The sequence below is a fragment of the Python bivittatus genome, unplaced genomic scaffold (assembly GCF_059951505.1).
Source record: "Python bivittatus isolate LINGU-HERP-01145 unplaced genomic scaffold, Pbiv_v1 ctg000190_np1212, whole genome shotgun sequence".
Taxonomy (NCBI): domain Eukaryota; kingdom Metazoa; phylum Chordata; class Lepidosauria; order Squamata; family Pythonidae; genus Python; species Python bivittatus.
This window is the reverse complement of record NW_028277042.1, coordinates 19,159,376-19,187,289: the sequence shown is the minus strand read 5'-3', so window position 1 is coordinate 19,187,289 and position 27,914 is coordinate 19,159,376. Positions and strand designations below refer to the sequence as shown.

The 27,914-nt window shown below is 42.3% G+C and overlaps 1 protein-coding gene across 1 annotated transcript in view; it reads right to left on the bottom strand.

The window, feature by feature from the left end:
- CRISPLD2 (cysteine rich secretory protein LCCL domain containing 2) overlaps positions 1-26,785 on the bottom strand; it is a 35,394-nt gene extending 8,609 nt beyond the window's left edge. Inside the window, exons 1-13 of the mRNA XM_007439668.3 lie at positions 26,565-26,785; positions 15,685-16,007; positions 10,806-10,924; positions 9,529-9,661; positions 9,255-9,370; positions 8,041-8,141; positions 6,783-6,938; positions 5,676-5,736; positions 5,085-5,151; positions 4,339-4,469; positions 4,051-4,094; positions 1,090-1,162; positions 464-539 (exon numbers count right to left, since the gene is read on the bottom strand). Coding sequence (XP_007439730.1) covers positions 464-539; positions 1,090-1,162; positions 4,051-4,094; positions 4,339-4,469; positions 5,085-5,151; positions 5,676-5,736; positions 6,783-6,938; positions 8,041-8,141; positions 9,255-9,370; positions 9,529-9,661; positions 10,806-10,924; positions 15,685-15,933 — 1,326 coding nt within the window. The 5' untranslated portion in view covers positions 15,934-16,007; positions 26,565-26,785. The remainder of the gene's footprint in view (positions 1-463; positions 540-1,089; positions 1,163-4,050; positions 4,095-4,338; positions 4,470-5,084; positions 5,152-5,675; positions 5,737-6,782; positions 6,939-8,040; positions 8,142-9,254; positions 9,371-9,528; positions 9,662-10,805; positions 10,925-15,684; positions 16,008-26,564) is intronic.
- Positions 26,786-27,914: the final 1,129 nt, after the last annotated feature.

The window sequence follows — 27,914 nt, the reverse complement described above, 5'->3', positions numbered from 1 at the left end:
GAAAGATTGAAGGCAAAAGGAGAAGAGGACGGCAGAGGACGAGATGGTTACAGAGCATCACTGAACAATGAGCATGAAACTGAGCAAACGCAGGGAGGCAGTGAAGGACAGGAAGGCCTGGCGCAAGACGGTTCATGGGGTCACGAAGAGTTGGACACAACTTAACGACTAAACAACAACAACAACAACATACTTGGGTAGAAGGATATGTCTGAGTGGGCTCACTAGGGATGACAGGATGTCAGTTTAGGATGTCAGTTAGGAATGGGGAAAACCAAGAGAAACTCTGCAACCCCCACCATCATTTTCTGCCCATCTCTCAGTAGTCCTGTGTGTGGTTGCTGGACATACATGCTCCTGTCATTCATAAAACTCTTGGAAGCAAAAAACATCTAAAACACCATGACAGGGCTATTATTTCCTGATGCATTTTGTAAACCAGGAAGAAGAAAAGTTTACTCACATCTGCATAAATGTTTGTGCCATATACTGGAGCCCAGTAGGTTGGCTCATTTTTGCAGTACGCTGGACAGTAAGACCTGAAAGATGAAACACAGAGATGAAGAGTAAATACATCCAGGATTTTTCCAAATTGGGAGTTTCAGGGTTGGTCCACCACCCCATGTAGCAGTCTTGTTGGGTCAGCCCAAGAGCAGTGGCGACTGGGGAAATGATTTGCTGATTTGAATCGCTGGTTTAGGAGTAAGTACAAAATGGTCAAGCAGGGAATGGAAAAAACACCCTAACTAGGAGCACTTGGAGGCAATGCAAAGTATCTCCAATATCTCCATCAGCTTCATCCACTGTAGGTCCCAAATGGCCAACAGCATCTACTGAAGTCCAACAATGAGAAGTTCTACCCAGTCAGCAACTATGCATTCCCACATGGACCTGACTGAAATGTCCTATCATTAGGCAGCATTTTTATTTCTCAGTTGCCCAGAAGCAATTAGATTTGTTGGTTTTCCAGCAGAAATTATCTTACTCGTAAATATTTTGTAATTCTGTGCAGCTTCAATGCGGCTCATCCAACAGAAATTCTGAGCAAATCATGTCCACAAGTCTACGTAACTATGGTCCACCATTTACCTTGGGCAATGAGTAGCTGGCTTCTTGAACGGACACAACTCCTCTACCGTGGTGTAACAATCCAAAGTCTGCACTGTGGAGTTAAACATACAAGAGATGTATGAAGTTTGGGTTTTCTTTTTCACTGTGGTCAAAGGCCAAGAATATACAAACCCCAAATTAGTAAAATTAGAAAAAAAATGAGAGATACAATAAAAAGTATTAATACCAAGCAAACATCTCAATACAGATTCTATAGGTCAGTGAAGATTTATATACAATGAATGAATGAATGAATGAATGAATGAATGAATGAATGAATGAATGAAGCATGGATGTCTTTATAAAAAATGTAAATAAGAAAAAATGAGCTATTGTTTGCATAAGGCCCATCCCTCATTGATCTATAGTTCCCTCAGGGCCCATCTCAGATGGACAAAGCCAATTTTCCCACAACGTTTTCTTACATCTTCTTTCCAGTAGAGCTGTTGGTAATGCATTAAAGTGTGCTAACATCATAGCTCATGGGGTGGAAGGAGACATGTGAAACAGGTTTCTTGTTCACGCACATGTTGCATCCTGCAGCATTCAAGAACTAACTTGAAGTCTAAACCAGTTTACCTGGTATGCTAGGCAATGGAATCTAGGTACATGTTAAAGTTGGCCCAATTCCCTGTTGTGGAGAATTAGAAAGCCAGTAAATACTGCCATCTAGGACAGTTTAGAAGGCAGGGGAAGAATTAAGGCATTTTCAGGGAAGGCATTAACCAGTTGATCCTATGAGGATACTGGGTATGGATACCATCTTTTCTTCAAACAATTTTGTACTGCACAGACACTTCAAGATATTTCTTCTTCTTTTTCTTTAATCCTGGAGATCTGCCAAAATTGCAGGAAAAGGGTTTTTTGTTTTTTTAAATCTACAACTTTTTGAAGTAGCCTCATTTTTCCTGTAAAACTGCGGGGTTCCTCCTGGCTGAATTTAAGTCAACTCCAGACTTGAAGTGGCTCTTGATGGCACTACTTCTGAAATTCCTTGCTTTTAATTCTAATGCCTTTGTTCAGACAAACAGAAGCCTGGCTCAAAAGCGAAATGAAACTGTGCTGTGTTTTGCCTGGATCATAACCATAACTGGGTGGACAATTGTTCCATTTGGGGGGATAATATCAATTCTTTTTTCTTTTCTTTTTTCTTGAAGATTTCTTGCTTAACTCTTCTTGCCCTTCTGAAGACTTTCCGATGCTTGTCAAAACAAACATCTCAGTGGTAGAAGAGAAGGAAGAAAAACCAAGAGGAAGAGATCATTTTACTTCAAAGTAAATTGCTAATTGGGCTGTATGGTGTGTTATTTTTATGTCTGCTAGTTGTTTTAAATATGTCATCATTTAGCTGATCACTTTAATGTAGAAAAACCTAGGCTTGTGGAGGAATGTCATAAAGGGCTTTGCTTCAACAAAGGTTCACATGAAACCTTTCAAGACCACTTTGCAAAAATGCCTTTCCATCTAGGATGCACAGAAGCCACTTTGGGTTACAGGAACTCCTAGATAAGGCCCTACGGGGACATAAGATCCTCACCAAGGCAGGAGGCAGCTATGTTGCACAGGGCTAATATTTATTATTCAATTTCAAATGGTCACAGCAGGAAAGGTACATTTTCCAGATTAGGAACAGAGCCAGGGCAAGACAAAAAAGCATTAGACATCACTTTATAAAATGAATCTCTTTCTGGTGCCTTTGAGTCAGTCTTGGTAAGGACATGAACCAATCCGTACAGTTTTCCTGGCAACGTTTTCAGAAGTGGCTTGCCATGGCTGCCTTCCTAGGGCTGAGAAAGAAGGGCTGGCCCAAGGTCATCCAGATGGCCTCCAGGCAGTAGAACTCCAAGCTTCCTGGCTTCTAGTCCACCAGCTTTAATCGCTAGAGCAAACTGGCTGTCAGACATAATGTGGTCATCTTTATTGTGATCACAGACCGTCAAACTGACTATTTAATTGGGAGGAGCTGTTGATCCCTGTAGGAACTGGGAGTACTGCTAGCAACAGCTTTCTAGCCAACTCTTTCTCACCTGAGAATAAGTAAAACCCATCAAGAAGAAAGAAAGCAAAAGAAAGGTCCTTCCTTCCTTCCTTCCTTCCTTCCTTCCTTCCTTCCTTCCTTCCTTCCTTCCTTCCTTCCTCCCTCCCTCCCTCCCTCCCTCCCTCCCTCCCTTTCTTTTTCCTTCCTTCCTTCCTTCCTTCCTTCCTTCCTTCCTTCCTTCCTTCCTTCCTTCCTTCCTTCCTTCCTTCCTTCCTTCCTTCCTTCCTTCAACAAAGGTGTAAAACGTTTACCACCTAAGAATTTTAAACCTTTCGGTAGATACCTGCCAGATATAGACATCACTAGAAGTGAACTTAGCCAAATAAGCTTTTCTTGCTCCTTCCCATTCTTCTCACAATCTCTTCTCTCCCCTCTTCCTTTCCCTTTCTCTTTTCATTACAGGTGTCCAAAACATCCTGAGCTGAAACTAATCCCAGCGCGGAACAGCCGTTTCAAGAGTTCTGGATGCAGAAGAAAATGCTCCTTAGGTATTGTATATTGATTCTCAATCCTTTTGGCCAGCATGGCCTCAGCATGGACTAACTTATTTCAGTGGCCATAAAGAAAACGAATGGCTTGTTTCAATTTTGCTTATTTCTTACAGTTGTACACTTCGAGTGTGTTTCGCTGAAAGGCAACCACCTCAAGTAAAACCTTTATTATTATTATTTTATACATCCCTTCCTCTCGTTTTCTCACTCTTCTATTTTTTCCCCGTTTTTCCTTTTCTCTCCCCTTCTCTCTCTCTTCCATCACGATATCTCCCTCTTTATCTTCTGACTTCCATCTCCTTTTCTGATTGACTAACAATTAGAACAGGCTTTAATCCATGGAGATTCTGGCGGTGTGGCAAGTATCAATTCTCTCAGACTAATCTTTCTTCCCTATGAAGAAAAACGTACCTGTGACCTTTGACACAGCAAAGGCGTTGGAAGGTTTGTATTTGCTGTGGAAGAAGAAACAAAGTGGTATGAATTCAATGTTTAAGAGTGCATTCCAAAATCAAGTTTCTAGATAACATTACAAGGGACAGACTAACAGGTTTAGATATTGTTCTCCACTTAGGTGTCCTCCATTCAAGCAGAGTTTCAACTCTTATAATTCATGGCAAGCAGAACCAAAGATGCAGCAGATCAAGGCTAGAGACTTGACATGAGTCAGATTATTTTGTACGTAGGAAACTGAATTACCTGAATGATTCAACGCTGTTTCTTATAGACTTTACGAAGAAGTCTGTCCTTCCTTTCCTAGTGATATCTACTAAGCCTCCTCTGTTATCTAATACTCCAGAATGAATTGCTGCCCGACATATGCTGGATGACTGCAAGGAAGGAAAGAAGGAAGAAACCACTTATAAAACCGTACAGGGCTGTGTGCAGAGTATGATTTTAAAAAAAAGGCAAGATGGTGAAACTGTACAACATTTTTGCCATTTTAGGTATGTATGTTTTTTAGCCATTGTGTAAAAGCCTGTAAAGTCACTCAAGGAAAAAGCTTGCCATAGCAAATGTAGGGAACATAAGGAGACGGTTGAGTTCTCTGATTATATTCCCAAGTTCTGAGATATCCATACAGTACATACCATACCTCAGTAATGTAATGACGTTATAGTTATTTTTCCACAGTTTATAGGTTGGACTGGAATGATTGCAAATTTTATACTTCTAATGTTATGTTATGTTGGTCAATGACCAAAACAAAGATTTTGACTTTGAAAATCAATAACCCTGAAATATATATATATATTTGTTTGATTTTTGTTCTATTTTTATTGTATTTTATACTGTTTTTACTGTATTTTAATATTTATTTCTGTTTTATTGTGAACTGCCCAGAGTCACTTTTTGTGAGATGGGCAGTATCTAAATTTGAAATATATATATATATACATAAATAAATAAATAAATAAATAAATAAATACATTTTTAAAACTTACACTCTCGTAGTTGGACATTCCAAACACTTTTGCCTTACTGTTCAAGCAACCAGCTGGGCACAGATACCTGGCCAAAGAAATGGGGATCATTAAGGAATATTGGAAGCTGCCTTAAGAAGTCATACTGTTGGTCGAGAGCCACCTTTCTCCACCTGGTGTTCCCCAGATGTTTGGGACCTCAACTTCACATCAAAGGCCAGACTGAGAATGATATACCATCCCCGGTATAGATTTTAACAGTTCTTTCTTTAAGAATTCTCAGCTAATGTTTGAACTGGATTCAGTTCAGTAAACTGTAGTGTAATTAAAAGCATTACATAGATGCAGGGTGGATGGTCCATCTGAGATGGATAAACATTTGTCAAAGGAGAATGGTGAAAGGTTGGTGCCAATATACAGATCGGTACCATAGGACAAACAATGGGTCATTATAGGTTTTTGGGGATAGACTGAAGCCCCTCTTTCAAAGACCTGAACGGACTGTTTCTACATGACTATTGGATTTATACGACATCAAAGAGAATGTTGTGAACATGTATTTGAACATTGTCACAGGTCAAAGGGTAAAAAGAAAGAATAAATCTGGAGTACCTGTTACATGTGGATCCTCTGCATTTATCCCTCATTTTGGTGTCACACTTGATCACTTGAGCTAAAATAATGAGAAAATACAGAGTTGTGAGGGAAGTATTGTAACAACAGATACTACCTGCAGCCCTTAAGTAAGATTATGCAGAAAAAGCCAGATCTAGGAAATTTAAGAGGAGGTCTTTCTTTCTTCCTTATGAAGTTTCCAGGTTGGGCACCAAATTCACCTAGACTTCTTCTGAATCATGTGATACAGGTAGTCCCCAGTTTAAGAACAAGTTCCTTTCCCAAGGTCTGTTCTTAAGTCGAATTTGTATGTAAGCCGGAACAGTATTATTGTATGATGTTGTAAAGTAGTTTTAGTATAACATTATTATTATTATTTTATTATTCTTTATTTCTTGGTGCTATGCAAACACACTGAGAGCTCTTTGCACCGAAGTCAAATTCCTTGTATGTCTAATCATACTTGGCTGATAAAGTATTCTATTCTATTCTATTCTATTCTATTCTATTCTATTCTATTCTATTCTATTCTATTCTATTCTATTCTATTCTATTCTATTCTATTCTATTCTATTACTGTATAAGTAGTATTGTGTAATTATTTTATTTATTTATTTATTTATTTATTTGATTTCTATAGTTGCCCATCTCAACAAGTGACTTAACTTGAACCATTCTATATTTAACTCGAATCACTGTGTATTTAACTCAAATTTTGCTACCATAGGCTCTGTTCGTAACTATGGGTCATTCATAAACCAGGCATTCTTAACCCGGGGACTACCTGTACACTAGTAAGCACAGTCAGCCTACTGGTTTATTGAGCCCAGTGTTTCTCAACCTCAGCAACCTTAAGATGTGTGGACTTCAACTCCCAGAATGCTGGCTTGGAAATTCTGGGAGCTGAAGTTCACACATCTTAAAGTTGCTAAATTTGAGAAACCCTGATCTAAAGCATGCATTCAACCACAGATTTCCCCAACCCAGTTTTTATCAAATAGCCCAATGCATTGCTGCATGTTCTTCTTCTATTTAGTCAAGCAGCAAGTCTTCCTGAGTTCTCTTGCAGACTCCCAAAGCTGGAAAATAGAAATGCTTTCTTACTCATGTAAGTCACCCCTGTTGGTTTCTTTTCCTTTACAGGTTTTATGGATTTGGGTTGTATTCGGTCAGATGCCCAGACGTTTTTGTCCTCGGTCACTTGAGGCGTCTCCACTTCATTCGTCTCCTCTGTCTCAGGTTTTTGTACGTAGTGTTCATCTTTTTTGGGGTTAGAGAGTTACAAAAGAGCAGTGTGTTACCATTCAAGGTCATTAGCAAAGAAGACAGATACTAGGAGTTGGGAATAGTTCTTGTTTTCTTGTTTAAGAAGATTCAGACACTGTGCCCAGAAGTTCACTTCTAGCTGAAAACTGCTCACCCAAGATAAATAAGCCTGAAACCAAGACATCCATGGGGGTAAAGAAGGGAGGAAGATGTGTCAAAAAAGTCAAGACAGTACCATGCTCACAAGGCTGCAGCTTCTATCTTGACTTTTTTGACACCTATGGATGCCTGAGACAAATTGGGTAACATGCAATTTGGGTTTTCAGGAAGAAGGACTGTAAAAACTGAATGTAATTGTGAAGAATTACCACCCTGGATGTATCTAGTCCAGCATCTGAGCATGAGATTTACATTAAGCTGACATGAGTCTTAGCTATGAAGAGATGAAATGGCTTTCTAATAGAATATCCCCTCCAGAGTAATACTGTATCAAAATCTGTCTTGCCATATCTCAGCAACTTTTGGACTTTCCACCCTACTTTCAAGGTGCTCTATTATTCCTTGGAAATTTCTCCTGGGGGTGTCATTGAGCTTCCTGGATTGCTGGAAGAAGCATAAAATGCTACTCCTGATGTTTGCTGTGACACATATTTCTATCATTTTGCAACCACCTTGGCTGCCCACCTCCCAGTCTGGAAAGCTCCAAAGGAGGAGTTTCCTCTTCTGTCCTCCTGTGACATTTCATACAAGCCAGAGGGGCTGAAAACTCTCAGAGAAAGAAGCAAAGCATGAAGGTCAGGATCATTTTTCTTCATGGCACTCTTCTTCAGGGTGGCCCGTGTATATAGCAAGGTAGCTTAGCCAGGGGTGTCCACAGAATCCAACAATTTTATCAGAATGACCGAACAAGCATGGCACCATCATGATGCAATCCCCCCACCCTTAGGTACCCTCATGCAGTGTTGCAACCCAGCATCAATTGCAATGCTTATTTTGTTATTAACTGCCCCCACCCCCTCCCAGTTGAGATGGAGCTATAAGAGGCCAACTCTGTACGACGTCGAGGTCAACGTTTGCCCACTCCTGGATCACGTACCTTTGTAACAGAGGTTATTCTGGCATCCTCCTCCATAGCTAGGCGGGCATTCAGAACACGATCTGCCATTTTTATATGGGGCTTCTCCAATCCAGTTGCCTCTGAAAAGTGCCCAGAGAAATGTTCCTTATTTTCTTCCTGCATCCTGTGTTAGGCTCACTACATACAAAGTCACTTCTCTGGACTGTTTTAGGCCTGGTGCCTGACTAGTTACGTTCCTGAGGCCTCCGAGCCATGAAAAATGAATGTCCCCACTGTAGCAATGCTTTGATAGATTACTGTAAATATGGGGAAGTTCTGCCTCAAAAGTATAGGTCGGAGGCATTCTAATGATAACTTTGGCACATGAAAGAACCAAAGTTATGCCTCACAACCAACCAGTCATTAGCCTTCACATGAGTTCCACAAAATTATTCAAAACTGCCCCCATTTCTTTCTCCCAGAGCCCTTTGGGTGGCTCCTGAAACCAATCTGAATGCTTAAAGGTCTTTTCCTGTCAACAACGTATTCCATCTTCCAGCTGGGAGAGCTTCCAAGGTGTCTTCCAAGAGATCAAAAAATATTAGCTGTTCTGGGAACTTTGAACAAACTTTGCCAGCGTCTGGGAACATTCGCCTCACATAGTGCTCGCCACATGCTAAACACTCATCTTTAATGGGCAGAAGTCACTCAACACTTCTAGTTTGAAGGGAGGTTTGTCCCAGATCAATCAGAGACAGGTCTGCTGTCCAAACATCCCAACCAGGAAAAGCAGCCATTTTGATACAAGCCTTTCAAATCTCTGTGATCAAGCAAAATCTAAAATCAGCTGGCTAAAATTTTAAGTCAAGGGACCTAGAGCACAAGTGAGGGGTCCCCTGTCCTGTTGGAGTTTCTTCAACCAGTCCTGATGTTCAAATACTTTTGGCACGCCCCACGATCTAAGCTTTAAGGCTGGGTTCATCCAACACATGAAGCTAGGCTAAAAAGGGGTTGGGCAGTTTGTGGTGCAATGTGTTGTGGGAACCTAGCTAATATCTTAACGTGTTGCGTAAACACTTTAAGCTGTCATGTCAAGCCACAATATGGTTTCTTGGCTTGGGGTTTGCATATTGTGTGAACACAACAGTTGTGCTGGGTGCATAAAGAAGAGGTCCTGGGAAATGTTGACTCAGCTGGCCCTACCTCAGACACAGAGATACATAGACTGTCCCCTTGCCCGCCTGCAGCCTTACTTGGGAGAATAGTTGCAGACCAAATACACGGCATTTTCCCACACCTCGCCCCACACGTCCATCCTCTTGCAGACATTCACAGCACAGCCAACTTTGTTTGTTGTAGCCCAGACCAACTGGAAAGAGACACAAGAAGCAAATCAGTTGCAACTAGTTGCCCAAGATCAGTTCCTCTGATGCTCTGATATGTTTTCATATCTGTGCCCACCTGTGGCAAGCTTGTGGGGAAGAGCCACAAGTTCTAGCACTCCATTTCAGCCGTTGTTGTCCTTACCTGTGTGTAATGTGTGCACATGGATCCTGTGCATCTGTCGGGACACCAAGGGTTGCATTCATGAGGATATGGGTAGGTATAATCTTTTACTTCATCGTACCAAGACTGGACATGGAAAGTTGGAGAACGATACCTAAGAAAAATGGAAGCATATTCCAGTGTAACAAAGGAGACCATCTCCCAAGGATGTAAGGAAGGCAAGAAGGCATATTTGCATGCTGTCTTATTTTGCCTGTCCACAGTGACCCTTATCCATTGATAATCAGCATCTCATAGAATCTTATGGGAGAGATTCTGGTTCAAAGAGCCGATCTACTGAACAGATTCAGGGACCTGCCATGATCTTTTCTATGACATTATGGCACTGGCATTTTAATTTATTCATTAATTTAGAAACCACTCCCCAAAGCAGGTTGTCCAGGGAACAAATGCTGTTTTGATTGACTTGTAAGATGAAGAGTTACTCCAGAATCCAAAAGAGAAAAATTTTCAATGTGGGTTACTGTGATGTGATCTGTTCTACTTCTGAGTTGTCCATAACATTTTTTATCATTAATTTGTACACTCCCCACAGACTATAATGCCAGAAAGAAAGAAATAACAGTAACTGGTCAATGACCAAAAATAAAGAGGACTTGACTTGACTTAAACAACAGTAGCCTGGTCTATATTTTGGTCTATATTTTTAGCACAGTACAGGTATATGTACTGATAAGGAAATTTGTGGGCTGTTTTTATTTCATCAATATAATCATTATACTCTCTGATTCAGGGTCAGTTACACTGGAAAGGGAATACACACAAGGAAGGGAGGGGGAGTAAAAGATACTACCTCTGTTGTTTTATTTCAAACGATTTGGGAACTCCTCTGTTCACTCAAGAGTGAGAAATTAAGCCAGCTTTTTGCAAAGGATGCTTAGCCAGCTACAAAATCATATGTTTCTGTACAGATAAGTATGCATGTATGTGGGTGGGTGGGTGGGTGTGTATACCCACATGCTTTGCTTGTGTATCATCATCAAGATTAATGTGGGAGACATAAAAAATAGACTGAAAACTGATACTGGAACCAAGCTCATCATTCAGTTAAGTCCTGTGGCCAGCCAATTCTTCCCATTAGGAGCTGGCAAAAACCCATAGCTGCATAAAGAAGAAACATAATTTCTTATTCTGGTTAGTGCATGAGGCTGAAATGTTCAACCAGGATTATGTAAAGTACATTCCACTGTCCAGACATACATACTGTCCCAGTAGCTCGCTAGATCCCGTGGTCTTACCTTCCCCAGTGAACGGCCAAATTCTGACCAATGGATCGGAGGAGGGTGGCAGGTCCATGGTCCCAAATGCATTGGTGAGCCCAAGACTCGGCAGATCTCTCCAGTTCTTCATCCCACCTCTAAAGAAGGTGCAGGGGGAAAAACACTAGGTCAGCATCTCATAAGGTCGACCTCTCTAATTTCAAACAATACAAAGAAGCAAAAGCAGGGACTGCAAACAGGCATTTAAAAGTGGGTAGCGTGTTTTTCCATGCAGCATTTAATCCCTGTTCCCACCCCGCAATTTTCACTGAGTCTACATAAACATAATTCTTCCATCTTTCTTTACTGACTTTATTTTTTAAATTATTTTTCCAGGATCAACACAGCTGTCTGCTAAACTTTGGCCGCCTCCTATTGTTTTTACAATAGAAGTTGACTTCTTTCTTGGCAGACTTTGAACTGAACATGGCTCTTCTTATCCAGAGCACGGCACGGAGAGAGGTTGTGACCAGCCAGGAGCATATGTACTTGCACTTCATTTCAATGAGCTGAAATTCAGATTGAAAATGTTGAGCCGTGCAAGTCATGCCATCATTGGCTAATTTTCTGCATTGTCTTCTGACCTCCTGGCCTCACAGCCTTCAAAGGACCAGGGAACCCACACCACTTTGAAAAGAAAGGACTTAAAACTCTTTTTCCATTCTGAAGGGAGAGACGGTGGAACAGTCTTGCCTCCTGGAGTTGTGGGTGCTCCATCGCTGGCGGTTTTCAAGAAAAGATTGGGCAACCATTTGTCTGAGATGGTATGAGGACTCCTGCCTTGGGAAGGGACCAGAAGACCTCCAAGGTCCCTTCCAACCCTATGATTCCATGATTCTAGGATTCTATGACTGTGATTTCTAAGCCCTGTTAGATAAATATGAATGCATTTATTTTATTCATTCATTCATTGACTAGGCTTATATGCCGCTCCAGTTGCTGACAACTTTTATGAAGGGGGGATTATGAGTCAGCCTCAGGAGAGCCCACATAGAGCTGGTTTTTCAGCTGGACCTTTGGAGGCTTTTTTCACATGCTGCCTGATCCCCAGCAAAAGAAAAAGAAAACCGCACATATGAGTTCAGGGCCCTGAGCAAAGCCAAACATGAAGAACCAACCAGGCTGGACAAGTAAATAGACATTAACCCAAAGAGTCTTTGGCCGTAGCGCTGAGCTGGAGGACTCAAAAGCCAAGAAAAATACATTTGGCCTCCACCCTCTGCCTCATGTTGACTTTCCAAAAAGCAGGGAGATTGTTCCTGCCCTCACAACGGATGAAACAGGCTCTGCCCATCGTGGAACGGGAGCTGTCAGCCTGCACCGATCTGTGAGTAGGGCTTGTTTTGGAATTCAAGCCCCAGGAGATGGTTGCCCCAAGTGGGCTTTTCAAAGCCCAAGAAGGCATTCTCTCTCATACCTCTTTGCTCACTTCTTTGATTACTATCAGAAAGCTGAGTGGGGAAGTTGCATCTTCCTAGAAAATAATCCTAGCCAATCAAGGAGGATGTCATCGCCCCTCCAAAAAAATCAAGGAATCCCAAACAATTAAGAACTGTCGACCCAATAGTAAGGCATATTAGTCTCCATGGCAGACTTGTAAAGCCAATTCAGAGTGAGGCCACTCTTTTTTCTGGCAAACTTATTCCTTCTGTGTATAGATCAACTTCTGAGAGAGGAGTGCTTTTGCTGCTTCTAAACACAATCCTCAATCCTGTTTAATGTAGATCCTTGTTTATTAAAGGCTGTAGAGGTCATCATAAAAGGGGATTCCTAAAGGGAGAACTGGACACTGAGATTGTGGGACTGGGCCCTGCAGGAGTGTCTGTGGAGTGGGGATGGATCCAAAAAATAAAGATGGTAATCACAACCATGCAATTAAAGCCCTACCTTTTTAATGTGTGCTGTGATGCACATAAAAAAGGGTGGGCTTCTGTTGCAAAGCTGCAGTCACCATCCTGACTTTTTGATCCCCTCCCTGCAGTCATCTCTGGGGCCTCCCCTCGCTCCTTCCTTCTTTCCCCAGTCAGTAAAAGTAAACCTACTGGTCAGAATAATACAGTCAGTTCATGTTGGCTTAGATTCATTCAAGGTCCTATAACTTGATGGTAGAAAATCAACTTCACTCCCTGGGTTCAGTCCTTAGTTAGTTACAAAGTTCCCTGCTTAAGATTTTGAATTACTGGAATAATTGGATCCAATAGTTTGACTCAGAGCAAGGCATACATCAATGTAGGCAGGTATAATCAATCTTAGGTCTGTAGGATCCCTCCTTTATATTTAGAATGGATCTGGTATCTTGTTCAGGCAGAGAAAACATTCTGTTCTTTCCTTATAGACACACACACACACCCTGCCTGGTTGCATTCTCACATAGAACGAACTTTTGGCTTTGTATGAAATCATCTTTAATTTATATTTATTGGTGTCTGGAAAAGTGGGCCTACGTCAGAAGAATGTTCCATTGAAAGCCTTTGGATGGTCACACAAACTTGTTAAGATCTTTAAAAAAAATCACCAGGAGCAACACATACAAACTTCTGAGAAAGGATTTCTACATTCTTCTCTTGCTGACAAACCTGGAATGATGAATAGCAAATGACTGGGAATATTATGTAGCTAGAAGCGTGTGGGTTTCCCCCCCCCCTTTCTCCTTTCAGTCTCTAGATTTTTGAGTTGCTATTTTTAAAGGAGCAATTTTTTTATAGTAGAAAGTTCTCCAAATTGTTCCGTTCCCAATTCTCACAAGAGAAGCATGAGAATCAGTATCATCTCACAGGCTTCCCTGGTCAACTGGACAGAGGGAAGACGATGAAGAAATGAGCAATATCAAGAATATACGGCCACTGTAGAGTGTCAGCAGAGAAATGTGAGAGGTGTAGATTGGTAACCTATCTATGGGTGCTATAGATATAGAGGCTATTGACCAGTGTTTCTCAAACTTAGCAACTTTAAGATGGGTGGACTTCAACTTCAAGGGGGACCATTTCACCTTTCCCATAAAAGAACACAAGGTAACAAATATCTAACAAAACATCCCTCATTATCATCCTAACAATTCTGTAAGAAACCTAAGCCAAGATATGGTGATTGGCCCAAGATCACCCCCTGATTTGCAGAGCAACAGGAAACCAAACTACAGCCCTCAGTCCTTAACACACCTGTACCAACCAACTGCTTTAATAATTTCTGTAATTTTACCACTCCTAAGGCATGGCAAAAGATTGGCAGTCTATCATGAAAGTCTGTAAAATGTAAAATGCAACCTGGAAATCCTTATTCCTTTTTTGCAGTTTGTTTTTTTGAACTACAGAGTCTTCTTTGGACAAAAAGTTAATTCATCAAAATGCACTAATGTAGTAAAATATAGATGTTATTATAACAACAATTTTATTGAAGGAGAGGGATTGGGAAGAGGGATTGGAACCTGAATCTTGGCCAGGACTCAGTCCTATCACTAGATCCCATGGATTTGGATCCGTGCAGACACTAGTTACTACTTCCTTCCTTCCCACCTAGAATTCAGAAGGAGAAAATCAAGACTAAGGATAACCTGCACTGTCTTATTGTCCCAGCTTGGCCCTGCCCTGGATTCTACATCCTGGTCCTGCAAGATTACAACAGAACCCCAGGAAGATCTTCTCATAAGGAGCAACAATGAGTGTTCCACCCTAGAAAAGGTCATTTTTGGATTGACCCGACCTACAGATGTTTCCTTTCCAGCTGAAATGACTCAAGAAACTGCTATCTGAGTTGGCTTTGGGGAATGCTTAGAGGAAAAATTCCTTGGACTGAAATTTGTAATGGGCATATGTCCTCAAATGAGAGCAGAACAAGGTTAATCTCTAGGCCACATTGATAAATGGAACTGCACATCATGAGTCACAAGCATCTTTCCTTTGTTCTCATCATAAAATGAAGCAGAGATGCTACCAAGTTGGAGGGGCACATAAGTAGGAGATCCTCAGCAAACCCCTTGGTATTCCACCCACATTTTTTCTTGACCCCCTCCCCAATTCTCTTTCTTAGTGTTTCCTGGCTAATTTGTTACTCAGGATGTCATGTAAACCCAGACTTTTTCTTTTCTTTCTCCCTTTCTTTTTCTTCGCCTTGCCCCTTCCCAGACAGGAGGACTAACATTTTTCTTCTCTTCCCATCTCTTAACTTATGAAGTACCCAGTTATTTGGGGGTTCTCCAGGAAATGCTGCATTTGGCTCATGATTGGTAGCTCAACCCAGCAGCCCCATTGCCTCCCACTCTCACCCATAAATCCTGATGTTACATTAGCAATTCCATATTTTTGCTTTGAAACAGTCACTCTTCATTACTTAATTTTTAATATAATTATATATTCAATTAAGCCAGCATATCTGTCCATCATGTAAGGTTCTAAATTGTTCCCAAAGTCTCCACCAAGTCCAGCGGTCTTCTGTTGTAGTTGGTGGTCTTCCCACAGATAGAGGGACCCAGAGTGCTGTATGGGGTCCCAAAAGAGGGAGTTGAGCAAATTCACCAGTACATTTCTGATCCTGTAGGAGAAATACATCTGTCTGTCTATCATCTATCTAATTAATTACACTGTCAGCTGTTGAGATCTCCTTTTATTTACAATAAAACCCAACAAATATTAAAACCAGAGATATTAAAACCAATTAGAAACAATGATTAGAAACAATAAAAATAAGTGATTAAGGCTTGGGTGTTCTCATCCCCAATTCACCATTCCAACTTAATCTGTGTTTGTCTTTCTTGCTCCATTTATTGCTACTGAATTTTACTCAAGCGCTGTGTGGAACATACGTATGACTGATTGGCAGGGTTTATACACATTAAGCAACTTTACTCAGCATTTAGACTCACCAAGTATTCCATGTTGGATGCTGATGGATAGACTTCACCTCTCAATTTATTATGAATCTTCAGAATCTCTTCTCGGTCACTCTGGGAAATTGATCTCTTGGCCCTTGAGTGGGGTTGCCCACTCTGGTATTGATTAAGGATGCTTTCCAAATGGGTGGCATTGGGCAAGAAAAAACAGTGGATGCCATGAGCCAGGAAGAGGAAGAGAGATGATATGATGGCCCAAGGAATAGTCGGATTTCTAGCCATTTTCTACTTGGTGGAAATGGGATGAGCGCAAACACTGCTCTTCCAAGGAAACACTTCTGCAACGTTCTATAGATCTACAATATAAGAGGAAGAACAGGGAAAATGTAATTATTCTTAATCCTAAACAGAGTGAGCTTTTAACCCATGAATGGTGTTCCTCCAAGTTTGTTCATGCTCTCTACTCACTCTAATAAAATGCTCACAACAATACTGTGTTTCAGGAAGATTAGCCTGTAGTTCTATGTCTCTGAGAGAGTGAGACAGAAGATAGGTAGAAGATTCATTTCAGAGTTTTCTTGAACAAACAGGAAACAATAACCTCTGCAATACTTTTTACAGGCAAGAGGAAAGAAGGGACTTCAGAGTCCAGCGCAAAAGGAGGAGGACAAGTTAGGCCTATACTCAGTTTAAGCCCTTAAATAATCTTAGACTCAAAGATACTGGTTTGCAAGCAGCCACGACTGGAGAATGAGATTGCTACATCCTACTGTGTCCCCAAATCCCAGCTTAATAGCACCCTAGACATTCCCAAATAGCAAGTTAGAAGAGGTCAGCTACGAACTGTGAGCTGTTTTGTCTTGGCGGCGAAGAAGAACAAAGCTGTTTGCCAGCTGCTTCGAATCTGTGGCTGCATACGCAAAATGTCACTAGAAATTTCAGAACTGTTGAGAGTCCCATCTGTAGAAGGTGCGTCACAACTCTCTCCACAAGTTTATTTATAGCCTCCTTTCTTGAGAAAAAAATAAACCCCTGCCTTCTGGGCTCAAGTGATGCTGCAGCTCCCTTCCCCCTTCTTCTCCCTCCAGAAATAGTGGAATGATCTCCCAGCCTTCATGCCTAGGACTCCAATCCCCACCATGCGATTGGAGATGATGAGAGTTGAGGTTCCGTTTGTCCCCAGGGCAGTGGGTGGAACCCAGGGAAAATCAGGGGAGGTAGCACAGGGGCTCTAGTTCAAACAAACATCTCCAAAGCATTAATCCTAGCTTTATTCTTGGTGAGGGCTCTATTGTTTTCAGCCCCAATTCACACAGCATCAAAATCTGTCTTTGATTTCTCCAAAGCTTTTCTTCCCCTTCTTAAAGCGTGTTTCAGGCATTAGACATTCTTGGGGTAACATTTCTGAGCCAATAGTATTTTTGAGATGTGGTCGCCCAGTTTAAGGATGACCCATAGTTAAGAACAGAGCCTATTGTAGCAAAATTCAAGTTAAATGCACAATGGTTCAGGTTCACAGCACAATCCTTATTTATTTATTTATTTATTATTTATATTTTTATTTATTTATTAAACTTGTATGCCACCCATCTCCCCCAGCGGGTGAATCTGGGCGGCTCACAATTAAAACAACATCCACAAACAATTTAAAAAATAAATACACATTAATTAAATAAAATTGATTAATCAATTAAAAGGTCAAACACTAAGCAAACCCTATACATAAAAACTAAAAACATTCAAGATGATGGGAGGGGGGAAGAATCAATTACTCCACAAGCCACTTCCACCGATAAGAGCCCCCATCCGGCCCCCAGGCCATTTGGCATAGCCAGGATTTCAGGCTCTTCCTGAAGGCCATGAGAGTGGGGGCACACTGCACCCCAGGAGGTAGGTTATTCCATAGAAGGGGGGCCGCAGCAGAAAAGGCCCTCTGCCTGGACCCCACCAGTCAAAATTCCTTGACTGGTGGGGTCTGCAGCATGCCCCTTCTGCCAGACCGAGTGGAGCGGGCTGATCTAATGGGCGAGACAGCTCCTCAGATAACTTGGTCCTCTGCCATGAAGGGCTTTAAAGGTGATAACCAACACCTTGAATTGGACCTGGAAGCAAACTGGCAACCAAGGCAGCTCGTGTAACAGCGGTGTTATATAATACTTATACAGTATTATACAATAATACTGTTCTGGCTTACATACAAATTTGACTTAAGGACAGACCTTGGGAACAGAAGTTGTTCTTAAACTGGGGACCACCTGCATCGATTTCTGGCTTGGTTTGGTTTCACAGACGTTGCTCTTCTTCACTCCACAGCAGGCCCAATGACACATGTAAAAAGGGGCAGGGCTCCATTCACATAGTTGTAGCCACCATCTTGAGTTTTTTTTTACAAACTCCCCCTGCCCACTCCCACCCCTATGAATGCCTCTGCAGCCTTCCCACATCCTACTTGGAAAAAGGCACTTGAGAATAATTCCCTACTCTTTTAATGAAAATATGGTTAGTCACTTGGAACATGGGGGTAGAGAAATACTTTCTAAATGAAGATGGGATCAGCCAAGAAAGTTGCAGGCTTGCCAGGAGAATGTGGTATGGAAGACTAGACACTCATATTCTCCTCTCAGCGGCCGCCCTCCAATTAACGTAAGAAACAAAACCCCATGTAGCATTTATGTGCAGTCCGTTGAAACGTTTCTAGTCCTTGGGGAAAATAAAATAAAATTTATTTTCCATCAAGCTGAGTGAAAATTGTTGTGAGTGAAGAGTTGTTGTGAAACAGTTTTCAACACAGCGTTAGTCTCTTGTCCTGTGTCCAAACCAGGACAAAGGACTGCCACGGATTATAAAAACCAAGTTTAACAGAGAAGGCAACTCATGTATGATCTCGTGGAGGGGACTTCCTTTATAGAAAGATGGCACTTCCCATCATTGGGCATGTTTACAAGAACACTTCAGTTAGATTTTGGCTCCTAAATCATGTTGTGAAAGATTTCCCCAGCTCTTACTGTATCTTCATCTTTCCTGGGCCTCAGCAGAGAATTTAAATTACTTCTACTGTGCAGCAATTAGATTTCTTTTTCCCTTGCTGGCTGAGAACACTTTCAATATGAAGATAGTTTTGTTTTAAAGCTCAGCCTTTTCCAGCTGGCTGGATATGATCAAGACTGGCACTTTTGTACATTCAAAGCAAACATTAGCAAGAAACATTTCGTACTAAGCAACGTATTTAAAACACCAGGACTTTTAAAAGAAAAAGAAAAGAAAAGTGGAACGTTCTCCCCCCTCCCGACCCCCGTTGAGTAAACCTCTTTAGAACTGGTTCCCTTAGAGGGCCTCCTGGTTTCTACGCTCTTTAACTTTAAACATCATTCCCATTGATTGTCTCCAAAATTCAAGTGCTAAAGATAAATCGAGGCAGTTAAGATTTCGTCTTTCCCGAACTATACAGCCTAGGTTCCTGAATGACGAATTCTAGGGACAAATATTGTCTTAACCTCATTTTTAAAAATTTAGTTCTATTCCCTTCTGTGACTTTCTCTCCCACCCCCCTCTTTTGTTCTTCTAAGCTCTCCTCCTCCTGGTCTGTTCACCGCAAATCTTCCCATCCCCCTTGACCTCCCTGCCAGCAAGAGGCAAACTTGCTGTGGCTAACCTCAAGCCGCTCCGTTTGTAGACAGTCTGACCCACTTTGGGGGAACAATTCTTACTTTCAGAGTAAGGGGGTTATAAATAGTTGCTCTTCTGTAAGGCACCCACAATGCTGCCTTTTAACCTAGTCTACTTGAGCCTCCCAGAGTCACCCACTGAGGGAGATGGGCAGCATACAAATTTAATTAATTAATTAATTAATTAATTAAATAAATATTTTTATCTCTATCTCCATCTATCTCTGAATGATGCAGGCAAGAACAGCATACACAACCAAGTAGCTGGCATTGTGTATAGGAACACCTGCACAGTGTACGGGCTAGACCCTCCCAAGTCCAGATGGGAGATTCCACAGAAGGTCGTGGAGAATAACAGGGCTAAGATCTTGTGGGGCTTCCCGATCCAGACGGACAGACAGGTACTAGGCAATCAACCAGACATCAGGGTAGTAGACAAGGACTGGAAGACAGCAGTGGGGATAGACATAGTGGTGCCAAGTGACAGCAACATCAGGAAGAAGGAGGATGAGAAGCTGGAGGAGTACCAGGGCCTGAAGGAGGAACTAGAGAGAATGTGGACAATCAAGGTTAAAGTGGTCCCAGTGGTGGTAGGAGCACTTGGGGCTGTGACTTCAACAGATCCCAGGAACAACATCAGAGGTCTCTGTCCAGAAGAGCGCAGGGCTAGGAACAGCTCAGATCCTGCGCAGAACCCTCCAACTCCCAGGCCTCTGGAGGGGGACCCGAGATTGAGGAAGACACAGACCATTCATAAGAGTGAAAGGGGAGACACACACATACACACACACTGCACAAGTACATGTGCCTTTGGAAATCAGGTTTTTAATGCCTTCTTAAAAGCCAATAGGATCCACAGCAACCATATATCAGGGGCAGATCATTCCAGAAGACAGGCGCTGCAGTGGGTAAGTTATGTAACCAATGGAGAATTCAACCAGCAGAGAATTATTTTTCTCTCTCTTTCCCAGTTGACAGATATTTCTGATCAATGATCACATCCAACCTGGGGGAACCAATGCAAGGATGGAAACAATCTTCTTAATTTCCCATAATGCTTCAGGGCAAACATTATGTTGGCAGTATCATGGGGTATTGACCTGGCAGCCCACTGAAATTGCCTGATGAGCCTGTTAGAGATCTGCTACAGAAGGAATAGTTCAAACCCCAGGCTTCAGATGGCCCTTGAAGACGGCAATTTTTAGGAAGGCAGATTTCAGCTTCTTTCCTTTTCCAGAGCCAGGATCAGTTCCTCCTTGGCATCAAGCTCAGTTAAACTTCTCAGGAGAAGGAAGTGTCTCTGATGAGACCAAGGAGATGCCGTTGACATGAGCTTCCTTCCACGTGATGACATCTGCCGGGTGGACCAATTTCAAGCAGCCTCCAGATGGAAACCATAACGTGTCAAAGCCATAAAACTCCAAAAGACAATCCGCTCTCCATTTAGTGAGCACTCAGTGACTAGCCATTTCCTGAGAGCACAATTTACAAAATGCATCAAATGCCATGCTGAACAAGGGAATCATTTGGACCCAGCTAATAAAAATCAGTGGAAGAAGAGTTGTAAACATGGGGGCCAGCCAGGAGGTCTGCAAGCTTCATCCTCTGTTCTCATCCAGTACCCTGTCACTGACAGTGGTCAAAACCAGATGTTTTGGCCACAAGATGATTTAAATGAAAGGGTGAGATTATTTGCCAAGCCAACACTGCTTTGTCAGCCAGGCTCAAATTCCTTGGCATAGCCAATAGTCCAAAGGATCAGGGGATCAAATTAAGGTCACTGTGTGGACTTTTTCATTGTTAGAACCAAAGTATTGAATTTCTTTTCCTAGCCTTTGATCCAGGCAAATTCCTCCCACATGACCTGCACCTCCATCCCCTTCTTATGGTAAACTCAGTCTCCTAGGTCTTAACTGGAGACTAGCAAACACTTACATGTGTCCTCATGCCCAGCTGCCGAATTGGAAATAATGGGTGAAATATTCCTATAAACCATAGCACCTAATCTTAAATCTGAGCCAGCACAGGACTACTTATGTCTGATGCACCTCCAAAGAAAAAGACAACCACCGTTAGGTTTGTAGAATTGGGAGGGTCTTCCCTTGCAAAACTGCTCTGGAGGCATTGCAATGACCTGCAGTAGAGAATTCTGTGGTTTGACCATCCTCTCGGTCAAGAACGACTTTAGTTTGTCAGAGCTGAATTTCCTGCCACTGAACTTCACCCGTGGGGCCTTGAGAAGCACACACACATATCTGCCTGCCAACTTATTTCAGCCTGGCATGGAAGGCATCACTTGCTCTTTATGCAGCTTAAGATAACATCACTGACTAGCCTCAAGCTGGATTTGGACCACTGCCTCCCGTCTCATGATAAAAGAGAGCAGGCACTGAGAGCTTTTGGCTCCCAATCCTGCAGGAATGTCTGTGGCCAAGAAGCGCACAGTTCCATGATGCTGTTAGTTTCTGGGTTACCGAGCCCCAGCAGGGCTTCTGTTTTGCCAAATATGTAGCACAATACAGGGTCATGCACCCAACGTATCTAAACTGAGTCCCTGTTTGCTGCATCATGTCAGATGCTCTGCATCGTACACGTGGCTGGCCCAAGAATTACAGACAGAAGGAAAATCTCCACATTCAGTCATCAGGTGAATGACATTCCAAGCTCTGCTGCACTTTCCTTAGTTCTTCCCAAGGACAGCCACCAGACAGTTCAAGACTGCCCAGAAACTCAGGAGATTTGATTGTACCAATCAGACTATTGACCCATCAAGCTCTGCTCAATCTACTCCAGTCTATTGGCAGTCCTTCACTTGCATAGGACTATATCAGCTTGGTTCCCTTAGGTGACATCCTACTACAGTATAGGACAGTGTTTCTCAACCTTGGCAACTTAAAGACCTGTGAACTTCAACTCCTAGAATTCCCCAGCCAGCCTTGCTGGCTGGGGAATTCTGGGTGTTGAAGTCCATAGGTCTTAAAGTTGCCAAGGTTGAAAAACACTGGTATAGTACAATTTAGACTTGGTTCAGTGCACACAAATCTGAGTACCAAACAGGGCCAATATTGGTGGACAGAATCAATGGGTCTTCTGTCAAAATCCCTGTTTTGTTTTGGCATGGGCCCCTGCTAGTAATTCTGCCCTCTTCCAGCTTGTCTTCATTTTCTTCTGCAAAGAAGAACCTTCAGGAATGAAGAGAAGCCCCTCACTTCACTCTTTTCTAGGCCCAGAAAAAGTCGTCAGATTGATAGTAACCATAGCCAAAGAAATGGTGGGAATCTCTCATTCAAAAACAATGGCCAGAAACACCTCTAATTTTTGCAGAGATCCTTTGTAGACTTAAAGCATCTCTTTAAAAAAAAAAACAAAAACTCCAACAAAAGTGTACTTAATGTGGAATTTAGAAAGATGGACCTTAAGTTCCATCTGAAGGAACATGCTGCCATCTAGTCCAGCTGAATAAACTTTGTTTTTGTTTTAAAGCAGGAGAGTGGGTGGGGTTGGAAAGGAGGAAAGCATCAATGCATTCACCTCCCTACAAAATCCATCCGGCTCATGCTACAGATGCTCGGCTGACATCTGGGATTGATCAGAAAGTCATGAATCAACAGGGAAAAAAAATGCCTTCTGATGCAGACATGGAGCTCAAGTAGAAAACTAATCAAGAAGGTTGGGAAAAAGAGGAAATCCTTCCTGTGGTCAATAAATGCTGAGGTTGTATTCCATTTGGAAATCAAAGGAAATCTTCCTTGAAAATCTCAAGGAAGGTTTGGGCTCCTCTACTTCTCCAACTTCTCCCTATGGCGGTCAGCAGGTAACAAGTTTCGAACATTTGGGGGTTGGGATGGGAGGAACAAAAACATTTCAGAGAGATTTATTAGCAGATGTGATCATCTATTCTTGGTTAGAACAGGCAGAAGGGACAGAAAGTGCTAGGAAACATATGATGGGCTTCTTGTTTATGACTCACCAGCATGGGAAGGAAAAGACTTCAATGACATGGCCTGCATTTTGCCCACCAAAGGATCCCTGGTGAATTGGCAAATCCAAAAAGAATTTTTATGAAGATCTGCCCTTGGTGAGTGTAGGCAGCAGTAAGCTTGGATGTACAACAACCTGATTGCATTTGTAAGAACTTCTATTCCTGATCTTATCTAAGTAGACCAATCAGTTGTAATTAAAGAAATGTACGTTTTTGGTCTATGTTAGTAGTAATAGTGTATACTAATTTTAACGGTGGCTTATCTGTTTGTTTCATCAGTGACATCATCAAAGTAAACAAACGCCACGTGATGTAGACGTCACCAGGTCATGATCCTCACCGGATATGATGTACATACCGCCTCTCCATGTGATGCTGGAGTCACAAGGTCACGACATCTACTGCACATGATGTGTTAAACCTAATTCCATCAAGGAAAGGGTGACCATCAACCCTAGAGTCCATGATTAGCTTTACCCCAAACCTAGCCCTAATCCTGTGTGGATTCCAACCTAAATTAAGTAAAGTGAATAATTAACAGAATCCTGGGCTGTGCTGTATTTGGGAAGCCAACCCTATTTTGTCCATTGCAAAATAAATAAAACAATGAAATCTAATGAAATAAATAATGATGCTTTCAATTTTTGTGTAGTTTTAAAATCAGTGCTATGAATGCAGGAAAAGGAGACCCTAAAATGCAGCTACAGCCTGCATTTGCCCCTTTTCTAACAGGTTTTATTTCTATGCAGTTTTAAAATCACTCCCTCGAATGCAGAAAAAAAGGAACTTTTTAAACCACAGCAGACCCAGAGTGAGGAATTTAAGCCTAACCCCAACCCTCATCTTATATGGATTCAAATAAGGCCTAAGTGAAGTGAAAACCACAGACAGCTTTACCTTTTGTAAAATTTAAAGAAACATTGTTTGCAAATTTTAACCTGAAAATACACATGCATACACACACACACACACGTTTGCAAATTTAACTGATAACACAAATGCACAAATATACACATACATGTAAACTTTTTGGAGTATGACCTTAATAAAGTTTTACCTAGAAGTTTAGAATTCCCAAAATTAATGGCTTATGTTTCCCTAACTCTTTCACTCATGCACATAATTTTAAGTCTGCAGGGCAATCTACTTTAGGGTTGTAGCTTCAATTTTCCTTTAGCAATTAAAATATTTAAATTGTTGGGCAACTTTGTTTAACTTTTCCTTTGCTTCAGGTTTTCTCTAATCATAAAATACTTGTAATGGAGTGTGGGAAAGACCTTGGGAGACTGGGCCAAGGCATGCTGCCTAGGGAAAGTTCAGGTAAGAGACAGCATAGCCCACACCTGGATAATGGGCGAGGCAAGAGGCTCAGAAGAGACTCTAGTTTCTCAGGCAGTAAAGGAGATGGGAGAATTGGTCTTTGATACTTGCAAGATTCTGTTAATGCAGCCTTATAATAAAGTAGAATGAGCTCATCTGGTAATGTTTCCTGCCTGGTCTACCTAGTAAGGCTGGCAATACTTCAACCATATTTAATGAAAGTTGCAATTATTGAGCATATTTAAGTCCCATTGAATGGCACAGGCTTTCTGTGTAAGTAAATTAGTATAGGATTAGGCCAATGTAGAGCACTTGCATGACTGCTCAGAAGGAATTCTCATGAAGTTCAATGGATCTTACTCTCAGGCAAAGTTGTATAGGACCACAGCAAAATCATATAATCCTATGAAGCCCACACAAAAGAAATCAGTCCCATTGAGGCTGACTTCCAAGAGGACTTGTTCTCATGTCAGACAGTTTAGCTTCAGAGGTTAATTAACAGCTTTCTCATCATTCCCTATTGGGAATTATTTTATTGTTTGATTTTTATTCCACCTTTCCTTAGGATTTCAAGATAGTGTAAATAGCATTCCCTCCTCCAATTTAATCCCCACAAGGTTGATTGGGGTAAGTCACCCAAGATGAGTTTCCACGGCTGCACATGGACTTGAACGTATCAATCGATGATATGTTAAAGGGAACAGGCAGATCAACTATTATGTCAATGCCAGATCTATAGAATGCATCCAGTCATGGAGACCTGGGGAAATACAGTTGTTTTCCCCAGCTCTTAAGTGAGCGTTTCCTTCACAACGTAGGTTGTGTAGCTATTGAGTTACGTTTAAAACTTCATTCCACATCTAGATAGGCAAATATCAAGTATTAAAACCTTTATTTGCACTCCGGTATCTCTTTTGAGACGGAAGGAGCTGGGATTGTACAGATAAGAATCCTGTTCTCTCTTACTCTTTCATCCACAGAAGGACCTTTTATAAAAGGAATGATCCAGGACTCATCAAGGTGTCTGCCGTGAATCAAGAGTAATTCACGTGGGAGGGAGGAAAGGAATGATCTTAGATAATGAAGGGGAAATCAGATGAATAGACATGTAAATTGAGATCAAATATCTTGGAAAACGATGGGAAAACTGGCTGGGTTGGTGAATATATATATAATTATGTTTTTAAAAAGGAAGGAAAGGAGTGCCAGAGAGAGAGACAAAGCAAGCTGTGTTTTCCCCGGTTAAAGAGGGAGACTGGAGAAATTAAAATGATCATGAAGACTGGCAATATAATACTATGTTCTACATCAAATTGTGCAAAAATGGGTCCGTTCAATCAAACCAAGTAGGCAAAGTTTAAATCCTTGTTCTGTTGCAACCTGATATCTGTGAACAAGTCAGCCATGCTCTGTTGGCTTGCTCCAGATGGGGACCCAAAGATGCTTCACCCGAGCACTGAATTCGCCTATTTCCTGGGTGTGCCCTGCTAATCATAAAGTAAGCAAACCAGCCAGCTTCGCCTGCGCCAAGCCAAAGGGAAGAAAGAAACTCTAAGCAAGGTTAAAACTAACCGAAAGTTGTGTGAACGCAGACCCTAGCTTTGTACCTGACCTGGCTAAGCAAGCTGCAATTCAGCTATAGAGTTAGCACAGGGGAAAAGGGAAGTTGCACATCCTGGTTTAAAGCAAGCACATTCTCGAACCTCTTGTAGGCTTCTAAAAAGTGGAATTGTCGCTAGGTTTCTATTCCCAAACCCTAACCCCTGCCTGCTTTCCCCCCTGCGTTTAAGGAAAAAAGAGAAAGAAAGTCTTTCTGGTGGCATCGCAACGCCTTCCCCCGCAGGCTCGACTTGGAGCGTTTCTACGGCAGGAAAACGCAAATCTTGCTTGAGATAAAGAGCTCAGCTAAATCAAACCCGGCAAGAGGAATCAAATGGGGCGCTTACCTCTGCAAAGAGCAAAGGAAAAAGTGAAATTGTTATCGGATCCTCGGAATTCTGCTGGGGCGAAAGAAATGCGTGTCCGCGTCTCTGGTCCCCGGCGGAGAAGAGGTGGGCGACGGGCGGAAAGTCTCCCGCTCTCTGCAGATCTCCGGCCAAGGACTGCCGAAGATCGCCGGCTCTTTCGCCCTTATATACCCCGCTGCTTCCCACCCCCTTTTTCATCAGATATCCTCGACGCAAGCCAAGGGGTCGAGGATTCCGAGATGCCCCGGCAGATGCGTTTCCTTAAGCCTTCCCCTCCCTCTCCCTTTGAAAAAAAGAGGCTTCCGTCGAAACGGGACGGTGGGAGCAAGGCGGGGGAAACATCCCACGGGGATAAAAGAAAAGACCAAGCAGGAGATGAGAAAGATCCCATTTTTATTGACTTCTGCCACCATCAACTTTTCTCCTTTTTTCTCCCGGCAAAGGTCCGGGTCAAGATAAGCAAAGAGCTGGCAGAGTGAAGTTGTAATTGACAAGCCTACCAGGACACTGAAAAGAGGGCTGTTCTGGGGAGGGAGGCAGGAAAAAAGAAGAGACCGACTTTCTTGAAATGGGGGTGGGTGGGGGGTGGAGAGGAGGAGTTTTTCTGCAGGTCCCCCCCCCCCGAGAAAAAAAACGCATAGCCTGCACAGATTTTCTAGACAGTTCCAGAGTGTCTGTCCCTTGAGGTAGACCGGACCTGAACACCAAAGTCATGAATACTAAAACTATCTTTATTATAGAGTTACAGTAACAGGATCAGAATGTGCCTCCCCCTTTCCTGCTGTTATGTTTGAGAGAATTAGAGAGGGTCAAATCTGAGATGCTCTCTCACGTGACATTCCTGCTCTGGACTTAGATTTCACTTATCTGGCCACTGCCTTGGCTCTGGTTCTTCTTCCTGTTCCTCAAAGCCCATTACTCAGAGAGAGCTACAAGGTGGCAAGCTCCCCCCCCCCCCCAATCCCCACCCCGTCCAAATTTAAGGATGGGGGAGAAAAGGTTTCTCCCGTCCAAGGCGAAGTCCTTTCTTCCATCTGTGGGTGCATCCTGAAGAACAGTTGGGGAGAGGTATGGAAAGGGTTCAACTAAATTGCAGTCAACGAAGAGGCCCCGATGATTCCAGATTGCACTTGCCCAAGAAATGGGCCTCCCCCAAGGAAGTTAAAAGGGAGCTGAAGTTCCAATGAAGGACATTATACCAATCAGGCAATGCTGAAACAAGCCCTACATTTGTTTTCTCTGGAAGGACAATATGGAAGATGAATCTGGATCAACCATCATTTTCCTTCCAAGAATGTGTTCCAAGGCTCAGAAGCAGCAGGAGTAAGA